The sequence below is a fragment of the Spinacia oleracea genome, chromosome 2 (genome assembly GCF_020520425.1).
Source record: "Spinacia oleracea cultivar Varoflay chromosome 2, BTI_SOV_V1, whole genome shotgun sequence".
NCBI classification, from domain to species: domain Eukaryota; kingdom Viridiplantae; phylum Streptophyta; class Magnoliopsida; order Caryophyllales; family Amaranthaceae; genus Spinacia; species Spinacia oleracea.
The window spans coordinates 100,270,346-100,291,176 of NC_079488.1; the positions used below are offsets into that span (position 1 = coordinate 100,270,346).

General features: G+C 32.3%; 2 protein-coding genes across 5 annotated transcripts; both read right to left on the reverse strand.

Annotated features, from left to right (window-relative positions):
* Positions 1-7,403: 7,403 nt before the first annotated feature.
* LOC110788963 (uncharacterized) lies at positions 7,404-10,562 on the reverse strand. 3 transcript variants are annotated; one of them, XR_002533484.2, is made up of 5 exons: positions 9,336-10,562; positions 8,523-8,676; positions 8,343-8,436; positions 7,903-8,237; positions 7,404-7,675 (listed from the first exon to the last, which is right to left on the reverse strand). XR_002533484.2 is itself a non-coding variant. In XM_021993602.2 (5 exons), the coding sequence occupies exons 1-4, from the start codon at positions 9,524-9,526 to the stop codon at positions 7,972-7,974; spliced, it is 705 nt and encodes a 234-aa protein (XP_021849294.1). In that variant the 5' UTR covers positions 9,527-10,562; the 3' UTR covers positions 7,738-7,862; positions 7,944-7,971. The 3 variants fall into 3 exon arrangements, 2 of the variants coding, with proteins under 2 accessions (XP_021849294.1, XP_021849293.1); XM_021993602.2 differs by lacking the exon at positions 7,404-7,675 and adding an exon at positions 7,738-7,862 and having other exon boundaries at positions 7,944-8,237; XM_021993601.2 differs by lacking the exon at positions 7,404-7,675 and having other exon boundaries at positions 7,738-8,237.
* A 146-nt stretch (positions 10,563-10,708) lies between these two features.
* Positions 10,709-19,662, reverse strand: LOC110788984 (serine carboxypeptidase-like 16). 2 transcript variants are annotated; one of them, XM_021993624.2, is made up of 14 exons: positions 19,396-19,662; positions 18,475-18,623; positions 17,513-17,616; positions 17,281-17,403; positions 16,905-17,007; positions 16,681-16,718; positions 15,876-15,980; positions 15,119-15,199; positions 14,693-14,767; positions 14,510-14,581; positions 14,219-14,346; positions 11,397-11,522; positions 11,135-11,189; positions 10,709-11,035 (listed from the first exon to the last, which is right to left on the reverse strand). In XM_021993624.2, the coding sequence occupies exons 1-14, from the start codon at positions 19,518-19,520 to the stop codon at positions 10,952-10,954; spliced, it is 1,368 nt and encodes a 455-aa protein (XP_021849316.1). In that variant the 5' UTR covers positions 19,521-19,662; the 3' UTR covers positions 10,709-10,951. The 2 variants fall into 2 exon arrangements, with proteins under 2 accessions (XP_021849316.1, XP_021849317.1); XM_021993625.2 differs by having other exon boundaries at positions 11,397-11,510; positions 19,396-19,661.
* Positions 19,663-20,831: the final 1,169 nt, after the last annotated feature.

Consider the following 20,831-nt stretch of genomic DNA (forward strand, 5'->3'; position numbering starts at 1 on the left):
AAGAAAGGTCGTTTAAATTTGTATTCTCTACACATTAAAAAAAATATAACATGGGTTAATGAGCGAAAATATTTGATGATCCTTTTATATTAATTCCTGGAACATGAAAATCTAGAAGCTTGGAAGTTGGAACCATGGAAAAAAATTATTTTATAACCTAAACATGACCCTTATTGTTAGAGTTTGTGTTTTATTATGACATTTATGAAAAAATTGATCGTCTTGTCGACTTAATCTTCATTCCATACAAAAGAGTAAAATATGAAGTAAGAGAAATGTAACGGACAATATATATAACTCGCTCTATTCCTAAATTATTGTTGTCTTCACTAGGACGAGTATATTGCACGCAACGCAATGTAACCCAAATAAAATGTAACTTGCTACATTCCTTATTTTTTTTAAAATTGCCACTATATCTATTCTGTAATTTAAGAACCTTTAATTTGTCAAATAGGGATATTAAATTAAACCCAAAAAACACTCACAAATGAGTATATAATATTGTGGATGAAATAGTAATAAATTACGGAGTAATTATTAATCTCAAAATTTAAGTGGTAGCATAAATTATGATATGGAGCATGAGGTATGATGTACGTTGCGATGAATTTTAGTTATTACGATCTTAAAATTTTAATTTTGACTTTATTATTGTTAAATTTTTATGATATATTATGATTTTTTTAATAAACTTTTTAGATCATTTAGATTTCAAATTAATACATAATTAATATTCAAACTTTTCAAACCGTGCAATTGCACGGGTACTATACTAGTAACTATATACTAAAAGACACAACATGAATGACATGTGTCTTCTCCTGGTGTTTCGTAGACTTTTTAATTTTGTTTTATTTTATAATATTTACTCCATTAAATAAACTTTTAAAAATTGTAAAATTGTATATTTTCTAATTTTTTCCTTCCTTATTATAGAACATATACGGAGTACGGAGTATATGATAAGAATTGAAATATTACGAATTCATTTATTATAGAAAAAATTGAAGATAATGTGTTGCTATTGATATGAAAAATATAAATCACTTAACATGGGAAAACTTACAAATTATACTTCGCACTATTACTATTGATTTTTTAACATTGCATTATATGTTACTAATAACTACTCCCTCCGTTCCTTTAAGTTGTTCCCTTAAATACAGTGTGTGTCAATTAAGAAAAATGAAATCTTGAATTGTATGGGGATATGAGTAATGATTGGGGTGTAAGAGATTTTAAATGTAAAGAATAAAGTAAGGAGAGAAAAAATATTAAAGAAATAAGGGAAATGGAATATATTTTATTAAAGTGGTGTATGGAAAATGGTAAATGAATTAAATAAGGGAGGGTGGGTGTATAGGAAAGGGTGAAATTTAGGGTACAATATGTGTAGAATATTAAGGTCTTTTTGGTAATTACTCACACCGTTTCTTTTTGTTCTTTACGTTTAGCCTTTTGCGCGTTTATTAACGTCTAATTAGTGTGCATTGAGATTCCTCTATTTTTTTTATTCAAACAAGGAAAATTACGTTTATTTATAATGTTTTCACTTTTATCAAAAATCTGGTATTGAGAAAATGAGAAAAATTTAATGTCCCAATAGAAAAGTGTGAGAGATTAAATGACCCAATGAATTTAATTGGTTAAAATAATCATTGGATACAAATTTTGATAGAACATTAAAGCATTTAATTATTTGATAATATAAAAGGAATTGTAAAGAACATTTTGAAACATCAAAAAAGGAAAACGTAAAGAACAAAAAGAAACGGAGAGAGTAGAAAGGAATATTAGGGTATTTTGGTAAAAAAAATTATAGCCAAATATAGTAAAGATTCACAATGGGAACAACATTTAGGAACACAAAAAATGAAAACGAGAACAACATTTAGGAACGGAGGAAGTATAATAAATACATCTGGTTTTACAATCTTAATAAATCACTACAATAATAAAAATACATATTTATGTGTTATTGCATTCTCATAATATACTTTGTGTTAAAAGATTATCAACTAATAAAAATTTGAACAATACTAATACAAGTTGATCCCTCTCCCCCTATATTATTGAAATACATTTTATGAGAGTGAGTAATGTCAAATTTAACAAAAACTTTTGCGAATATCTTTTTTCCCAAAATGCTTCAATATGATATTTGAAAAATTTACACAATTGTCCTAAACTTTAAATAATATCTTGACCAATACACTGGACATTAAAAGTAGTATCATTTTTAATTTAAAATACGAGTCCTAGCATAGTTTCGAAATTCTATTGACGTATTTTAGGCCAAAACAACAATATATACTCATGTAAAATAATAAGTAATGACAAATAAATTTCAACCAATTAAAATCATATCACATCTTGTACTAATTTTGACCATATTTCTACAATATGTTTTGTATGGTTCATAACTTACACTCAATAAGTTATAACAAAAGTGCTTATCTAAACCCAAACATATATTGATAAATTTTACTAAGTTAGTAATATAATAATTAGGAATGACAAATGATATTCACAATAAAAAACAATAAATTACATATCTTGTATTAATTTAGATGGATCTAATTTAAGCTTAAAATATATTCTAAATATGACAATAATGAAATTATATGAAATTTAACATACAACATGAGTATTAACCTAGATTGGAGTTGTATTTTAGTACAACATATGTTCTAAATTTATATCAATTTATTTAACTAAAACATTAATTTTAAATATAATCCCCAAAAAAACTACAGAGTACAATTTCTTTTCAATTTTCCCCGAAAAAAATGAAAATAAATTAAATAACAGGGTTTAAATTTGTAGTTTACGTACGTAGAATAATTAATTCTTAATTGACCAATTTTGAACTAATTTTGTTTTATACAAATTCAAAATTTTAATATGTCGTTATTTTTAATTTGTATTTCATTTTGTTTTTTCAATCACGAGTAACAAATATTGTTCATTAAATATATTTCTTATAGGTAGGGATAGAAAAACAAGTTCATTGTACGTAATGGGAGCTTTGGACAAAGAAATTTTTAAGAGTCTGTAAAAACAAACTGAAATGCAGAGTGAAACTGGAACGCAGAGATGTTTATCCAAGGTTGACTTTTAGTGAGCCAAAAAATCTTAAAACTCTGTGGGATATAAATGCGAGTTGGAAAACTCTAAATAAACCTTACAAATTGCATCACGAAAGTAATCATAAAGTTTTGCATCAATTACTTCATCAGGTTTTGTCGACGGAACTTATCACGTAGAACAAAGAGGATTAAGATATCAGCTAACAATCAACTTTGTAAATCATAAATTGCACCTTAAAATGTATATATAAGTTAGTAAGAAGTACCAAATCATTAAAGTGATTTTAACGATTCCTGTAAAATGATATAAGCTCAAGTCTGGAAGGATGCCGTGGAAAGTGGTGATAAACTTGAAAATAACAGTTACTATCAGTGGTAATACGACATTCCAATTATCATCGATGAAATTATTACCATGAAATAACATATGTGAGTCGAAAGTAGCTTGATTATACTGTCGCACGCTATAGTATGTACGGAAAAATGAACGACTTTGTTCAAAGTTCCAATACAATGGTGTGTAGAACAGAAAGAACGAATATGACCTATCCACATACGCAACCAAAAAAAGTAACTACAACTTTACGAACATACAATTGTAACATTTAAAATTCAAAGTTTACTTACATTAATCATTTTACATTGTACGAAAAGATACAAATAGTAATATACAACGACTCAAATTGCATGCGAATTTTTAGATTGTTGATAGGAGGTTTTTGCCCATAAACTCAGTTCATAAAATCCTTCCATGCAAACAAATAGATTTTGATACCTTTTTCGATGCCTATCATAACATCAACATTCAACCAAAATAACAAAAAGATAATAATAAAGACAAAATAAACTATAAAGCTACTATAATAAAAAAATAAAAAAAAAAGTGAATATAAAATAACAATATAATTGTAGAATTTTTACAGTATCTTACACATCTTACTTAGAGATGAGAGGATTAGATCGTCTTTTTTAATAAAAGGACACGCATTGAGAATTTTCGTCCACATAAGTTTATTTCAATAAGTTCCCAACAAATTGCCATGGAAAATGCAAGATGTTTACCCTAGCTCTTAAACATCGACCAAACTTTGCAAAATCTTTGCCTATTTTACGATAAGATTGATTACCGTAATAATCACATAAATTTCTGTTGTTTTTCATCATCCATTTCATTAATGAGATACCAACGGGTTTTCCAATTCCAAAGAAATTAATGTCTTTATAAAAAATAAAACTAGGACAACAAGTTCCCTCAGAGTTTGCCCAATTCAAATAATTCTCTTTTGAATTAGAATTTTCAAAATAAAGCACACTTATTTCCATCGGTTTGTTTACAAGTATAAACTTCTTACACAAATTCTTATTTACAAAGGGTGTACAATAAATATTGTACACCAGAGTAAAAGTTAACTCAAAATGTTTAAAAGTTAAGCTTATATATGTAAAAGTTATCTATTTTTTAGTGATAAATTTTTTCATTTTAGTAAAACTTATTTATTCAAAACCATTAATAATGTATAAAATTAATCATTTAACCATTTCTATCAACTTTTTTTACTAATATAAAAGTTAGTCAAACTAGGTTAAAGTTACAAAAAAATGGATAAAAGTTGTCTTAGTGTACAATTAATAAATTTATTGTACACCTTGTGCGCGCAAGACCTTTTGAACTCCTTATTATCGAATATGTTTGATGTTTGTTTTGAAGATCCTTTAAGACATCATGTTGTCAATCTACAACATCTATTTTATAGCGATAATCAATTTTCGACCAGACTTTGCAAAATCTATGTCTTTAGTAGGAATTACATCGAGAATGTTATCATAAATTTGTGCATCGATTGTTTCATTACTTGCATTAAAAAATTTTCTTCATCAGATTTTAAAAACCACTGAACCTATCATTTATGTTTCTTAAACTCAACTTATTTTTCGTAATCATAATTTTTTTGATTTTCCCCGAAAAAAGTAAATTAAAAATAACGAGGTTTAAATTTGTAGTTTACGTACGTAGTATAATGTATGCTTAATTGACCAATTTGAATTAATTGTGTTTTATACAGATTCATATACTTAACTTATTTTTCGTAAACATAATTTCTTTTAATTTTTCTTCGAAAAAAAGTGAAAATAAATTAAAAATAACGAGGTTTAAATTTGAAGTTTAAGTATGTAGCACAATGCATGCTTAATGGACCAATTTGAACTAATTGTGTTTTATACATATTCATAAACTTAACTTATTTTTCGTAAACATAATTTCTTTTAATTTTCTCCGAAAAAGTGAAAATAAATTAATAATAACGAGATTTAAATTTGCATATACGTACGCACCATAATGCATGCTTAATTGACAAATTTGAACTAATTTTGTTTTATACAGATTCAAAATTTTAATACGGAGTATATCATTATTTTTATTTAACTTCATATTCTTTTTCAATCACAAGTAACAAAACATTATATACGAGGAATTAATAATAATACTTTATAAACAAATTTAATTTCATATGTGTATTGCAAACCTAAACAATGCAACATGTAAATCCCACTTCATCGCCATCGACCAGCCTTTGCAAAATCTTTATCTATTTTACGATAAGATTGATTACCGTAAAAATCTTATAAATTTCTGATGTTTTTCATTATTCTCTTCATTAACGAGATACCAACGGGATTTCCAATTCCAAAGAAATTAGTATCTTTTTCAAATATAAAACTAGGACAATAAGTTCCCTCAGAGTTTGCCCAATATTCAAATCATTATCTTTTGAAATAGAATTTTCAAAATAAATCACACTTATTTCCATCGGTTTATTTACAATTATAAACTCCTTATTATCGAATATGTCAGATATTCGTTTTGAAGATTATTTAAAGACATTCTGTTGACAATGGACAACATCTACTTTATAACGATAATCCATTTTCGACCAGCCTTTGCAAAATCTATGCATTCGGTAGGAATTGCATCAGAAAAGTTATCATAGAGTTGTGCATCGATTCCTTCATTACTTGCATTAAAAAAAATTGATTCGTCAGATTTTGAAAGTCACTGAACCTATTATTAACTTAACTTATTTTTCGTAAACATAATTTCTTTTAATTTTCCCCAAAAAAATGAAAATAAATTAAAAATAACGAGGTTTAAATTTGTAGTTTACGTACGTAGCACAATGCATGCTTAATTGACCAATTTGAACTAATTGTGTTTCATACAGATTCAAAATTTTAATATGAAGTATGCCGTTATTTTTAATTAACTTCATATTTTTTCCAGTCACAAGTAACAAATCATCATTAGCAGATTGTTTGTTGATTTTTGAAGGTTTTATGCATGAAATTAATAAACTTTCATGCTAGGATTTCAAGGAATTAATTGAGATTATTATTTACTGGTCAAGGCGATTTAAAGTTAAAATATGTTGCTAGAAATTTATTAAACATGGTGATTAATTAAAGGTTATTATTTTATTATACGAGGTGATTTTTAGTATACAGTAATTATTTGAGTACGTATAGAAATGGATTAGAAAAATAAAATAAAATAAGAAACAATATTTGTGATTACATTATCTAAAAAACTTAGCACTTAAAACAGGAAAAAAAACTCCACATTTGTTTATTACGTAGATGTTAACTAACAAAAAGAAAGAAATAGTATTTCATTATAATATATATTTATTAAAATCTTATATTATATATATTTCATGTTATAATCACCAAAAAAATAATATCCCATCTTATTGTTTTAAAAAATACACAGAAGGAGCGAGTATGCAATGCTAAAAGTCTAAAATCACACAGACAATTTCTTAACTAATGTTCAGGATTGTAAAATCTAAGATTTAATTTTAATAAATTCACACAACTTCTTAAAAACATTAAAAATGAAAGCTATGCAAAAATAATATTTTACGAAATTCAAATTAAATTTTCTTTTAAAAATAGTTTTTTTTTTTAAATTAGCAAAACTACGTACGTATTGTAGCTTACTTGTATATCCAACCATTTTATATTTAAAATATAAAATGGAAAAGTTAAATGTTTATTTTAACGTTTAAAAATCGTGGATTCATGCTTATATTATAAAAGTAAAATTGTTAAATACATTGTCAATCTTAGGCATGTGGATTGATTTTGTCTAAATTTTTTGATTTTTCTCTAAGAAATGTAACACGGCTGATTAATTGTAAAAGGAGTAGTACGGAAAAAAATACGTAATTCTTTAGATATTATAATATGGAGATAAAAAATATCACCACAATATGACGTGATAAATTAGAAAATTAAGATAAGATAATATGCTTAAGAAGTGACTTTAGTAATATATGTTAAGATTTGATTGAATATTTAATTACATAACTAATGCTTCTTGGTAAATATTGCGATGTGGCTTAGGAGAATCTAATGGATGAAATTTAATCAAGCGAGATCAATGATCCAAAATGCCTAATGCATGAGGGGCTTGGATGGCATTTTGATCAACTCTCATTCCTCGCCACTTTGCTTTAACAATATAGACTTGCCTATTGTACGCCATCCATCTTTCTACCGTCTACCTGGCTCCTTTGATTTCATTCCTGTCAAAAGTGGCCAGTATTTTCCTGAAATCTAATCTGATTTATACATATGTAACCCGATCAAACAACAAAAACTAGTAAATTGAGACGAAATAAAAACTTCTCCATGTTCCCGTTTAAACTTGTACAAGTAATTTGCAATTACCAGGTTGTCTGAGCCCACTGATTAGAGATTTAGATAGCATAACTGCAAAGTTAGTAAACATTGAAATTTGTCAGCAACTTACTTATACGCAACATCAAATGACTATCTAGTTCCAGTACCCACAGGCCACAAGCCACAGTCCACAAGCATGTTATACTCCGTAGGCACGAGTGACAAGCACAATCATGAGAGTGATGGTGGATAGCAGTACAGTCGAGACAATCATTTCCTCGAACCCATATTTCAATTCTGGGATTGTGTCCTCGTTCTGAGAGGACTCAAAGCTCTTGCTGACTACTGACTTTAACGACTCGATTAGTTGCAGAACTGTAAGCTTCATATTGTGCAGAATCCATTTCAGAACTGTTGAAACTAAGTTAGGTTCCTCATCAGACCTCTGACGTCTGCTTGCTTTAGCTGCATCATCATTTTGTACATCAGTAAATACAGCATCAGGTTAAACACTAATCGATAACTATAATCTAAAAAGGAAATTATGTGTTTATATATCTGCTAATTTACCTTGATTGACTGACTGGCGGAACTCCTGAACTTGGTTATTCTTCATTACAGCATCCCACACAAGTTCATCAGATGATATGGACACTACCATTTTCTGCATTCAATAAATAAAATCCTTAATTTACTCATGTTTGCTTTCCCCTCTTCCTTTATTTACAAATTAGACACTGGAGAACTTACTTGAACAGACGGTACTGTCTGTAACAAACGAAAGGCATCATAAACCCTTTGAAATCCAGTAGACTGCAGTATTCTTGGGTCATGATCATGATTCACAAGAGGCTGTAAACGATCTACTATCGACAAAGATGAAAAAAGCCCTTGCACCATGAAGCTGAATATATGAAGAATTCTCCATCAAACTTAAGCAATATGAATTTTTGTACTACAGGTGTCCTGTTTTTGCTTGTTTTTTTTTATTGATTTTTAGAGTCTACAAGTGTTCATATTTTGTAGGGTGGAAAAAAATCCTACTTAGCTACTGAAATTAGAATTCTTTGAAATTCAATTTTCCCCTTTTCTAATTACTTGTATCTCTCCTAAATGACAACCAACTTAGTTGGTTAAAGTCTCGGGGGCCTGGTATCCAAGACTTGAAATCAAATCCCGTCTATTTTAGTGCTCTCTCTACACCCAAAAGAAGCGACTCGTCTCTCTCAATACATTAACTAGACGATTAAGTAACTAGAAATAATTGTCACGAGCAAGCTTTATGTCTTCTATTCATTCACATTACCTATTTTGGAAGTAGCGTAACGAACTAAACTACAATTACTAACAATATTACGCTTCATAATCTTATTTTTTTGTTTTATCTGCGCTCAAAACCGTTCAAAATTTCATGACTTCATAACTAATTAACTACATTAAGACACAAAGATGTAGATATTGTAGAAACTGTTGAACAATGACTAAAATAACTAAATGCTTATTCTGCTACGAAATCCGAACCCCTAAAAAGCACATGACAAAAGGTCAAAATTTGTTTCATACCTTTGAAAAGCTGTAATTGCATATTCGGCCTCGAGTCGAGTAGGAACAGAACCGAAAACAGAATCAACTGAAAGAGGAGGAGGAGAAGAAGAAGGAGATGGTTTGGATGATAAAGGGGACGAAGAAGTTGTTGGTGTAGCAAAGTTTAAAGGGTCTGGTTTTGCTGCTAAACTTGTTTGTTTGCCACCCATTATTATCTCCTTTTGTGTGTGATAGAGATTTTCCTAGTCTTGCCAATTTTAAGTGAAGGGAATATATGAAAGTGTTACTTTTTTGTGTGTGAATGAAGACTTTATGAAAGTGAGTTGATCGTTTGCTTAGTACGTGTAACCTTTAACATTCTTAATTTTTGTGATAACGATATCTACGCAAATGTTATTACGCCTCCACTTCTCCTACGTACCCTTTACTCCCTTTACCCGTCAAAAATTGACTTAGTTTCATTTCTAAAGATAATAGCATTTCTAGTGTACTAATATACCACCAAACAGTACCAATGATGTCTTGGTCTAGTGGTTAACACTGAGGGTCTGTGTACAATAGGTCTCAGGTTTGAATCCCCCGCCCCCATTTGTAATTTATATTGCCCTTACGGCTCATTCGCACCAAAAAAAAATATACCACCAAATAGTGGTGACATTAGTTATGAAATCCCACCCTTGGAAGTTCTTAAGCTCAACTAAATTGTCAACTAAAACCCTAAACCTGAGGATTTGAAAATTCAAAAAAAATATAAATATTTTTTTGCAAAAAAGAAGTTGGCACTATAAGCTCCTATTAAAGTTGATCCAGCTCTTATTCGGTACACCTTAAAACATGAACTCTTAGGTAACGCAGCAATGGCAACAACAATTGTTATTCTCTATTCCCAGGTTAACCCACATCACCTAGAAGAACACACTCACAGATAGAACACCTAACAAAAAGCCAAATACTAGTACAGTACATCAACTGTCTGTCTCTGTGAAAATGGTGTTTCATCTGAACTGGACTTACTGTTTATGTTGTCCTGAAACAAAAGCTTACTCAGTGCTGACCTTCGTTTTCTAGCCGGGACATCAGCAGTTTTGTTGTGCATCCTACAACAGCTTCAGATTCAACATTACTTGTCACATTTTGATGTTCAGCTTTATTCTCTACAGTGACAATATGGCTCTTGGCTCCAACAGAAAGATGTGCTCCTTGACTCTGACAATTATGCTGGTTATCTATCCTGAATCTAGCTGCTAATCCAGGTACTAAAACCTCGGGTACTTTTGGGGATTGAGCAAGCATATATGGAACCAACTGAGATATATGTATAACCATGTTGTATTTTGTAGTATTCATAAATTTTGTAAGATTTGAAAATAGAAACGGAAATCTGCAGGAAATAAAAAAGGGGAAATGCAGAATTATGTTCATGAATTATGATCATATACATTATCTTGGCCTGTGGTCATTTGAGAAACAATAACATGGTGACCTGTTGGAATTCATAGTCTAATTAAGGTCCTATGATTCGTATACAGTAGAAGATAGATTGACACAGGGTTTTCGAATGATTGAATGATGCAAATATAAACAAACCAGCATATTCTTTTGTTAATCAGACTCGACTGATTGAATCATCCTCGCTAGAGAGAAGAATGTGCAAGCCATCTTTGAAACATGGCTAAACTTTCTTGAGGCTTATACTCTGAAGGGCAATGTCCTGCTCCCTACAAAACACAGAAATGCGACCAGTATACTAATTTACTGACCAAATAAGAGAATATAGGAGGGCGGATTTATATCATATAGTTGAATGATAAGTCTACCTTAACTGTGGTAAATGTCAAATTGTAGTGACCATTTGAATACTTTGTAACATATCTGCATAGTACAATACGACAGTCAATACATTTCAATGGAATACAATACTACATTATTGTAAATGATTTTAGGAAGGCATACAATAGTACATTACTGTAAATGATTTTAGGAAGGCCTACTGTGCTACATTACTGTAAACGATTTTAGTAAAGCCGAAACAGGAAAGACACGTAAATGTTTTCCAGAATATAAGTACAAGCAACTTACCCAGCAACTAGGTCATTCACGAACCATGGCCTCCAATCATCATCAATTACCACGTCAAGCCTCTTGATCCATCTCAGTATGCCGACATATGTAGCACTCAGCTCTTGATCACCACTGTTGATCAAACTAGAACTTTGATAACTTTCCACCATTTGTTAAATGAGGTTTTTACTAACCTCCCAGATGAGGCAACCGAAATGCCAAGACCTTAAAGAGTATACGAGAACAACAACAACAACAAAAAGACACAAACTATTTGAGTGCATGGTAAGATCACTTCTTGTTATCTTTGAGTTGGATTTCCAATACTATTAGCAATGTGTAAAAGTACACATGGTGGCCCATGGTAGTTAAATTTTGATCTCAATAATCAGTGTGGCCTTCTTAAACAAGCTAAATTGGAAAATTCAGCACATGGGTTGTGAACTAAACGTAGTTGGAGGCCTTGTTAGACAGTATGGTAGGTCCTCCTAGGTGTCTAGATAGTTGGGATTTTTTGGGTGACATATTTAAAGCCTTAAAAACTTTCCTCCTGCATTCGATTCCTGAATAATGGTGCTGGTTACAACTCCCTGGTATGTAATATATCTAAATGGCTCCCTACATGGTTTTTTCCCTAGTAATTTCGGTTTGAGACGGGGTGGCCCTCTCTATCTCTCCAGAGTCCAGACTATTGGATTTTATTTGTGCTAAACTTGGTTAAGTTCCATAATGGTGCACAGACCTTCAGTTGACTCACGCGTGTTTTATAGAAAACCTTCTCATGTGCTCAATTTCTTATTCCATCATGGTTCTCCTTAGGTCTTTTTCCACTTTCTCTGAGGTAAACCGCATGCTAAGACTTTCTTTTTGTCTACTGAATTGGTGCAAAGGGTGATTGCTATGTCTGGCTTTCTTCAGATATCTTTGTATCCCTGTCTCTTCTAAAAACCTGAATATTTCTGACTCAAATTTTAGTTGTGAAGTAGGATCAGAACTTGGGGCTCAAAAATTTATCCTATACTGGAAGACCTCAGTTGGTAAACTGCATGCTCATCTCCATCACTCCATGGATACATATTTGGCTTCAATTCTCATCTTGCCTAAGTTAGCCTTGCAAAATATAATTGCTTCTTGTAGATATTTCATATCAAGTGGGAAGGTTTATGATAATAAACCCCCTCCAGTTTCCTAGGAGCTTGTTCATAGGCCAAAAAATGCAGGTGCTCTGAACTAGGTATGTGTTCAACTGTATTCTAGCTGCCCTTGTTAAATATGTATTGCATATTTCTGCTAAACATGAAACTTTTTGGGTCAGGTGGGAACCATGCCAACTTAAAGTATGGACTGGTCATCCTCATGTTTAAACCTCGCTATGATGGCCCTGTTTGGACTGGTCATCCTCAGGGGACTTATTCTTTCACTCTGACAGTAATGACTATATCAGGCTCAAGCCCCAGGTGCAAAAGGTATCTTCGCGCAAAATGATTTGGAATAACTACTGTACCAAAACATGGCTGCATATGCTGGTTGACCATGCAAGGTAGGATGAAAAGTGAAAACAAAGAGCATGTTTGCTAGGCATATGGTCTGTGATTATAATTCTTGCCTCATCTGTCAATACCCCTGAGAGTCTGAGACCATTTCACCTTTTCTTTAACTGTATTTCCAGTATGTTTGACTTCAGGTTTCTTACGCAGAGTGAATATGAGGAGACTATGGAAGTGCGCTAAGTCAGCTAACCAAAGATAAGATTCTGTAACAGGTCATGTTCTCAGATATTGGCATATTGCAGCCACTGCCTACAGCATTTTGGGGGCGCGAAACAAAGTTTTACGGGATAAATGTTTGACATTGATAAAATTGTTTAGGGTGCTAATTTTTGTGTTGTGAATAGAATTTGTAGTGTGCCTAGGAAGTGATCTAGCTAGGATTGATAGGGAAGTTCCCTACCCATAGCAGGTATCTCCTCTCTGTCCAAGAGTATTGGTTCTTTTTGGTGTTATAAAAAGCATCTAATTACTTCCCTAAAAAACCAAAAAACGGAATTCCAGACTCATTCGCATGGTTGTCTAAAACTCTCCAAACCTTTCTTAGAAGGTCGAGGAAGGATTTACTATGATGCTTTAAGTAAATATCCAACTCTTTCTTTAAAATACATTATCAGATACTCAGGACGTTTAAGGATGTCGCATTGGTTATAGTTCTGTTCTTAGTTTAAAAAGGCGTGCCTTGAGCTCAAGGCTCACCTAGGCTCAGCCTTCGGCGCCTTAAACTCTCCAGGCTCACTGATGTCAACCAGGCGCGCGCCTTTGTGCGCCTTAAGTAAGGCGCAAGGCGCAGCGCCTTGTGCGCCTTCAGTCTTCAGGCGCAGCAGGCTGACGTGGATCTTTTATTTACTTTTTTTCCCTTTTTAATGATATAAACACACCCCATGACTCATGTGACCTATCAGTGGCATATCTCTATAACCTAAGCTTTTTGGGTAGTACCAGTAGCATCATATGAGTTAATTTTCATATTTCCAACTTGCAATTACCATGGAAGGTTCTAATTCAGGCACTCCGTCGATGAGATCTAGCGATGCTTATAAACCGGCAAGAAAATTTGACACTCCAATAGTATTATGTTGTTTTGATTATAAATTGTGTTAATTTTGTTCTATACCGAATTTTAAGGTTTACTAGGAAATTATGTGCGCCTCGTATCCAAAAGGCGCGCACCTGAGCCTTGTGCCTTGCGCCTAGGCTCCATGACCCTTGTGCGCCTTAGTGCGCCTTGCGCCTTTTAAAACTAAGGTTCTGTCCTGTCAAAGAAAAAATATGATAAGAAGTATGTATTACCCGTATATGAGTGCCCTGATAGGCCTGTTTGTAAGATATTGATGATAACCAAAGCTGCTTATCATTGTTGTCATGTAAGATTGAGTCTTCAATGTTTGGTTGCATCGAGTCCAATGACCCACTGTTCCCTAAAAACCAATTTCAAGGTTAGTTTTCAAGATTAGTGATGAAAATAAATTGAATCAGAACGGTCATAATATTAACCAGCTTCCGAGCTCAATTAATACAGACTAGTAAAATAACGTAATACCGCCCTTGATGATCAGAATAGTAGAATATTAACCAGCTAACCTCCCGAACATTAAGTGCTTCTCGGACTTGAGGATTATTAGCCCAATTGTCGATGATCAAATTATAATTTTTCTATACCACAGGAAAGAAGAAAGGTTATTACTTTTTCTCCCATACATGGTAATTGATTGACACAAACACAATTTAACTTGTACAAGGATGAAGAGCAATAGAACTACATACCCTACACCAAATACTCGGGAAAGAATTGTCACATTTAGGCTCCAACATATTTTCATCGTTAAGTGGAGCAACAAACTGCATAAGAGATAATTGTTAGTCCAATACACAGACAAAGTACTTCTCTTTCAAAAAGACAGGTCAAATTCATTTTGGTCCAAACATCTAGGAGCTGAATAACTTGATTCAACACTTTATTTTGACGAAATTGTTTCAACGATATATAACAGTACCCTCATTGTTTCTTTGAACTCAGACAGGATATATAGTGCAATCATAGGCATCCCCTCTTAAAATTTCACAAGCAAAAGAGCTTGAATACTTGAAATAGACTAGAAGGCGTTGCAAAAAAGAAAAAGAAGCTCGATAATGGCCTGATAGCTCCAAATACGTATACCTACATGAAGATGTGATCATTCAATCACTTACATCAAGTACAGCTTGAACGTTATTTTCGCACTCTGCACTGCTAACGTTCCAGTATGGGGCACCGCAGCTCACTTTGGTTGACTGTAAAATTCAGAAAATCAAAGGATGAATAATTATATCAGCGCAGAGGATGATCCAGATTTAAACTATATCTATTGTACTAACATTTGTGCCTCTTTTATCTAAAAAAAATAAAAAATTCAAGATTCATGTAGAAAAAGTTGATTTCACTCCAGCAACTTGAAAGTTCCTATAGCTTGAAATTTCTCTTTGAATGACAAAACCACTGCTTACCTTTAACAAAATGAAAAACCTTGCTACACTTTGTTCGGACATGGTTACACTTACACTGCCATTTAAAAGAAAAATATCCTTTCATCAAAATTATTTAAAACTTAAAAGGAAATAAAATGGATGGGGGAAAACAGGAAATAATGCCGAATGGAAATTGGTAAAGAAACTTTAAAAAGGATTTGGGAGAAATTAATCAAAAAGATAATGATTCTGATTCAGTGATTCCAGTATTGAATGATTTGTGTCTGTTGCCGAGGTTTGTTGTAACATTTTAAGACAAAGAATTTATGAACTTGTTTTCTTTTGAGACTTCTACTGAGGATGAAAACTATATCCTTGTGAAAATGAGTGAAAAGGTCTGATCTCATAGCTGCAATTACTTGTGAGTAGTTTTTGAAAACAAGTTCACTTGCAGAGAACTACAAGTTTTTCACCATGAAATATTCTGCGTTCAAGTGTGTACCTCATACAGATCATCAGATAATAGGGATACACGATGAACAAATTTGATTTTCCCGATTCTATCAGTGTCAAATGGATCTGTCAGAGGACTTCCGAGAACATAACCCTGAATCAATAAAATGGTATGTGTAAGAGAAAAACTGAACATTTTTACCATATCTTACATGAAACAAACTGTACTACCCTGTGTGTCCTTAAAATTATTAACTAGTTTATTCCATCATTTTAATTACTTTAAATATGTTAACTTTTATGTCCACGGTGATACCATCAAAAGGTACAAGTCATGTAATAGTCTATTACTATCTGTTTACTGGCGACCTACCAATGCCGAATTATAAGGTGATCTTTTGAGTTCAAACTCATAACATAATTTCTCTGAAAAATGAAGGTGCACAGCAACCAAAATCATTGATTCTTGTTTGGTTTCACTAAAACTTTGTACGTTTCATATTAAAAAAAAATGAACAGGAGAGAATAGGGTAAAAAAATGGAAAACAAAGGAGTTAGGCTGGGTTTTAGAGCAGCCAACAAATACTTCATTTAATTAAGAGGGAGTAACTGCCACGTGGGAAAATCTACCTATTGTAGCAGGTTGATTTTTTTTACAATGGCCCAGTTTGAGAAGGTACCCTATAAAGATTGGATTATTCTTAGTTAATCAAAAGGTTGGACTGTTTAAAGCGGACCGCTTAAAGGTTGGATTACTAGAATCAAATTTTTCAAAAAGAAATGCACCTTAAATAGTTCTTAGAATATCAATAGATACTTAATAGTCTCTGACTCTGGTAGTGAGCATATCATACCTTAATATTGATATGTGAACCAGTTTCACCTTCGTTCCCTACGTGACAAACACTTAAACAATGAGTGAAGGATAAGAAGATTGAAATGGATGACACACAAGTTGGCACATACGAAGTATGTATTTCAAGCCTCTGTATATGCATGTGCAACCCATTTTTGAGGGTGGAGTTTAATGACTAATCTCTCTCACAATAATAAGCTGGATTTATAGAACGTTCAGTACCATTTACAATGTCTTGCGTGATGAAAGGGACGATAAGTCCACAATACGAGCTACCACCAACATAGAGAGGATTTTTTGCAAATTGAGGATGCTCCATAAGAAACTGCATGCATCACAAATAAGAATTGGTAAAATGACAGAGTTTTACCAGACTGAAGCAAAGATATTACGAGTATTACCACTGTGCACCAGCTGATGAACTCACAATATTCTCTTTATCTTTTCTACAAGACTTACAAATTAACAGCCATCAATATTTTTTATGAACAGATTACAAAAACTAGCAGCTGGATTCTACACTCTAGGAACTGATCATACTTCAGCGCAATAAAACACTAATAAGAGGTTGAGTTCGTTAAACATTCAGTTCACTGACCTTTTGTATAAACTCGTATATCTGTTTTGATGATTTTATATCCGTAGTATAGTAAGATTCAGCATTTGTTGCATAAGAGAATCCAGTGCCAACAGGTGATTCCAGAAATAGTATGTTGGAAACCTGTTTATAAGAAGAAAAAAAAGAAGGGTAAAAGAAAAAGCTCCACTCCACAGTTATATGGTCTAGTATTACAAGATAAACACGAATAAACCAAGTGTATCATATATACCTTGGTCCAAGAGTAAGGATTTAATTGAAGAGCTGGTAGATCAGTCTCCCAAGTAGATGTAGTACGGTTGAAATATACTCCTGTATAGTTGAAAGACAATGGACCTGTGTGGTTGAAGTACCATACATCAAACATAGCAACCTTACTCATAAACAACTCTCATACAATTTTGGTCAATTACGAGACTATGTCCAGAGTCCAGGTATTGCCACAGAGAATATTGTTCAAATAGGTATATGGCCATACTGACAACATTAATTCAGCAATCTCAGTTGAAATAGATGCAGAAGACGAGGCATACATGATTCAAGCATGGTAGAGGAAGGAATCTTATATCAAGTGCAGAGATATGAAAACAGTGTCGAAAATAACAACTCTAAGTACTAAGGAAAACAATTGTCCTGAGGAAGTGATTAGAATTTAGAAGGGATGTGACTCATCAAAGAATCTATGCCTATGCCAATACAATAAATAGACCAGGTTATCCTAGAATCTTTTTTATGTCCAAGTGATTAAGTCAGTTGATGGACATTTCGATCATCTTAAAGTACCAAGAGAGTCAAAACAATGCTGACCATCTCTTCTATACTAGTGGAAAAAAGGAGCATCTCATTTGAAAGAGGGTTCTAATCCTGCATTTGGAGTTAAGCATAGCACACATCGCTACTAGAAGTAAATCTAATAATACGAGACACCAAGATCAAACCAAGCTCCAAGCTTGTTGATTCCTTATTAGGAATTTGAAGAAATTTTGAATTAGTTTAGAAAACAAGCTCCAAATTGAAGAATAAATCCCATTCTAGCTTTATCTTGTTAGTCATTCCCAGGCTCCTAGTTTTTTGTTACTCTTTTCACAAAATACTCCAACAAAGTTATTTCGTTTTCCACTTTGATACATCGGGAAATCAAGTAATAGGTACTAGTGTACTACTTCATATTCAATAGAAAAGATATCAATTTACCAATATGTTCAAAATAAATTGCAGACAGGGAAGTGCAACCAGGTCCTCCAGTGAGCCAAAGCAAAAGTGGATCGGTTTCTGGGTCTCGCTCGGACTCAATAAAGTAGTAAAATAGCTGCACCTCCTCCCCCTTCCCCACTCCAACATATCTACAATAACAACATTTATGGTCCATGTAAACCAAACATAATAATATGAACTTCAATACTGTACAAAATAATATAGTAATTTGAACTCAAAACCAATTTATGCAAGCCTTCAGGCTCAGTTTACCACCAGAATACCCCGAAAATACTTTCCCAAGACACCCAACCCAAAGTTGACCTGAACCCAATTCACCACAAAACCGGGCAATACTAACTTGAAATCTTAAAAACCCGCCAAAAGTTATTCAATAATGCACTTCAAGCCCGGAAAATTAGTAAAAAAAACAACCTTTTTAGCACATAGTCCAAACCTGACTCGATCAAATGTTGGAACTTACACAAATGCGCTTAAGATTCACTAGTACTATGAAGTACCAATTATAACTCGTTATGATTGGAGGCATTTTTAGGATAAGTCTCATGTTCGATTCCTCCCTCCCTCGTTTGTAATTTGTATTGAGCTCACTCGCCCACACACGCAACTACACAAGTATGTGTATGAACTATGAAGCACAATTATTTATTTTAATGAACATGGCAATAGTATTGAGCAAGCAAATCTCGGATAGTTCAGTTAAGGAAAATGGTATTCGCAACAATTACAATCCTCAGGAAACGGAAAAAGGCTCAAAATAGAAAATTAGAAATACAAAGCACATATAATCAAGCATTAATAACACCAATCCAAAATTTCAATCTAACACTTGAATCTAGAAAAATGTACTAGTTCTAATAGTATAATTAGTAAAAATAACTAAAAAAATTGCGAATATACCCAGTATGAAGCTTGAAAGGAAGATTTCCGGGAAAACCAGGTAGATATTTGACGAGCCTTGATTCGGAATTTATTGGGGATAATATTAACATCAATAAAATCAGAAGAAGAATAAGTAGCTTCATCCTCAGTTACTCACTGTAATTTCCTGCTATCAGCCTCAATGATCAAAACTCTTGATTGAGTTTGGTAGGTTTTTAGCAAACACTAATCATTGGTGCTCCGTCGTCTTGTCTTTTATCCTCTCTTTAGCACATAACGAACACCATTCCATTAATACTCACCCATACTATTAAATAATAAAGGGAAATTTCCATTAGTACACTCGTACTATTGACTTCTGCCAACGATACACTCAATAAAAAATTAACTTGCCAATAATACACCTATAATGTTATTACGGTGAACTTTTTCATTAGATATTTTAACTATAGTTAACCATTGGTTAAAAAATAAAAATAAAAATAAAATGAAGAAAACATAACACTTTGATTTGAAGCAGAACCCTAAAATATCTTCCTCTTATTTTTTTCCCTTTCTTCTTCCTTTATCATCTAAAAACCTAAACAAAACTGAACACAGTCTACACTTAAATCTGAAAGCTACTGAAAAGGCGGCAAAAGTCGCTGAATTTGTAGTAACAATAGCAAGAGCAGCACACAACGCAACTAAAACGTTAGGTCCATAAGGGGGAGACACAACAAGTGAACTCTCAAATTAGTACTCAACCGACACAATCCCAACAAAAAATCTAATTTTATATATGGTTAATTGAGACTTTATTTTTGTAAGGCATAACACACATTTTTGCTGGATTTTTTTTCTAAATGTTGTCAAGTACTCCTAAACAGCTTGTGTACTAACAAGGAAAATGTGAGATTTACTTATTTTTAATTTTTTAATTTTTAACCCAGTTAACCACATTTAAATATTTAATGGAATAAATCATGGTAAATATTTAAGTGGAATAAGTGTGCCATTGGCAATATAATTAAAAGTAAGTGTATCATTGGCAGAAGCCAATAGTACAAGTGTACTAATGGGAATTTCCCAATAATAAATATCCCAATTATTCCTCCCAATATTTTAACGCGCGGATAGTGCAGGCGTGTGCACCAGGCGTGTGCACCTAGAGGAAGGTAGATCTGCACCAAAACGCAAACAATTTAACACAAAAAGCAAAAGAGGAAAATAAATGGAAAAACGAAAAAAAAATACCCTCAAAAGCTATAGCAAAAGAACATAATAAAAGCTATAGCAAAAGAACATAATGAAAAAAACGAAAAGAACGTTAAACAGAACTTAAAAAGAACACTAATATTAAAAACCTAAGAAAATGTACAAAGAAGAAAAGAACATGATCAATGCAGCATCAAAACAACAAAATAAATAAAGTATCTATAATATAAATGAATTTAAAAAAATAGAAAAGGTAA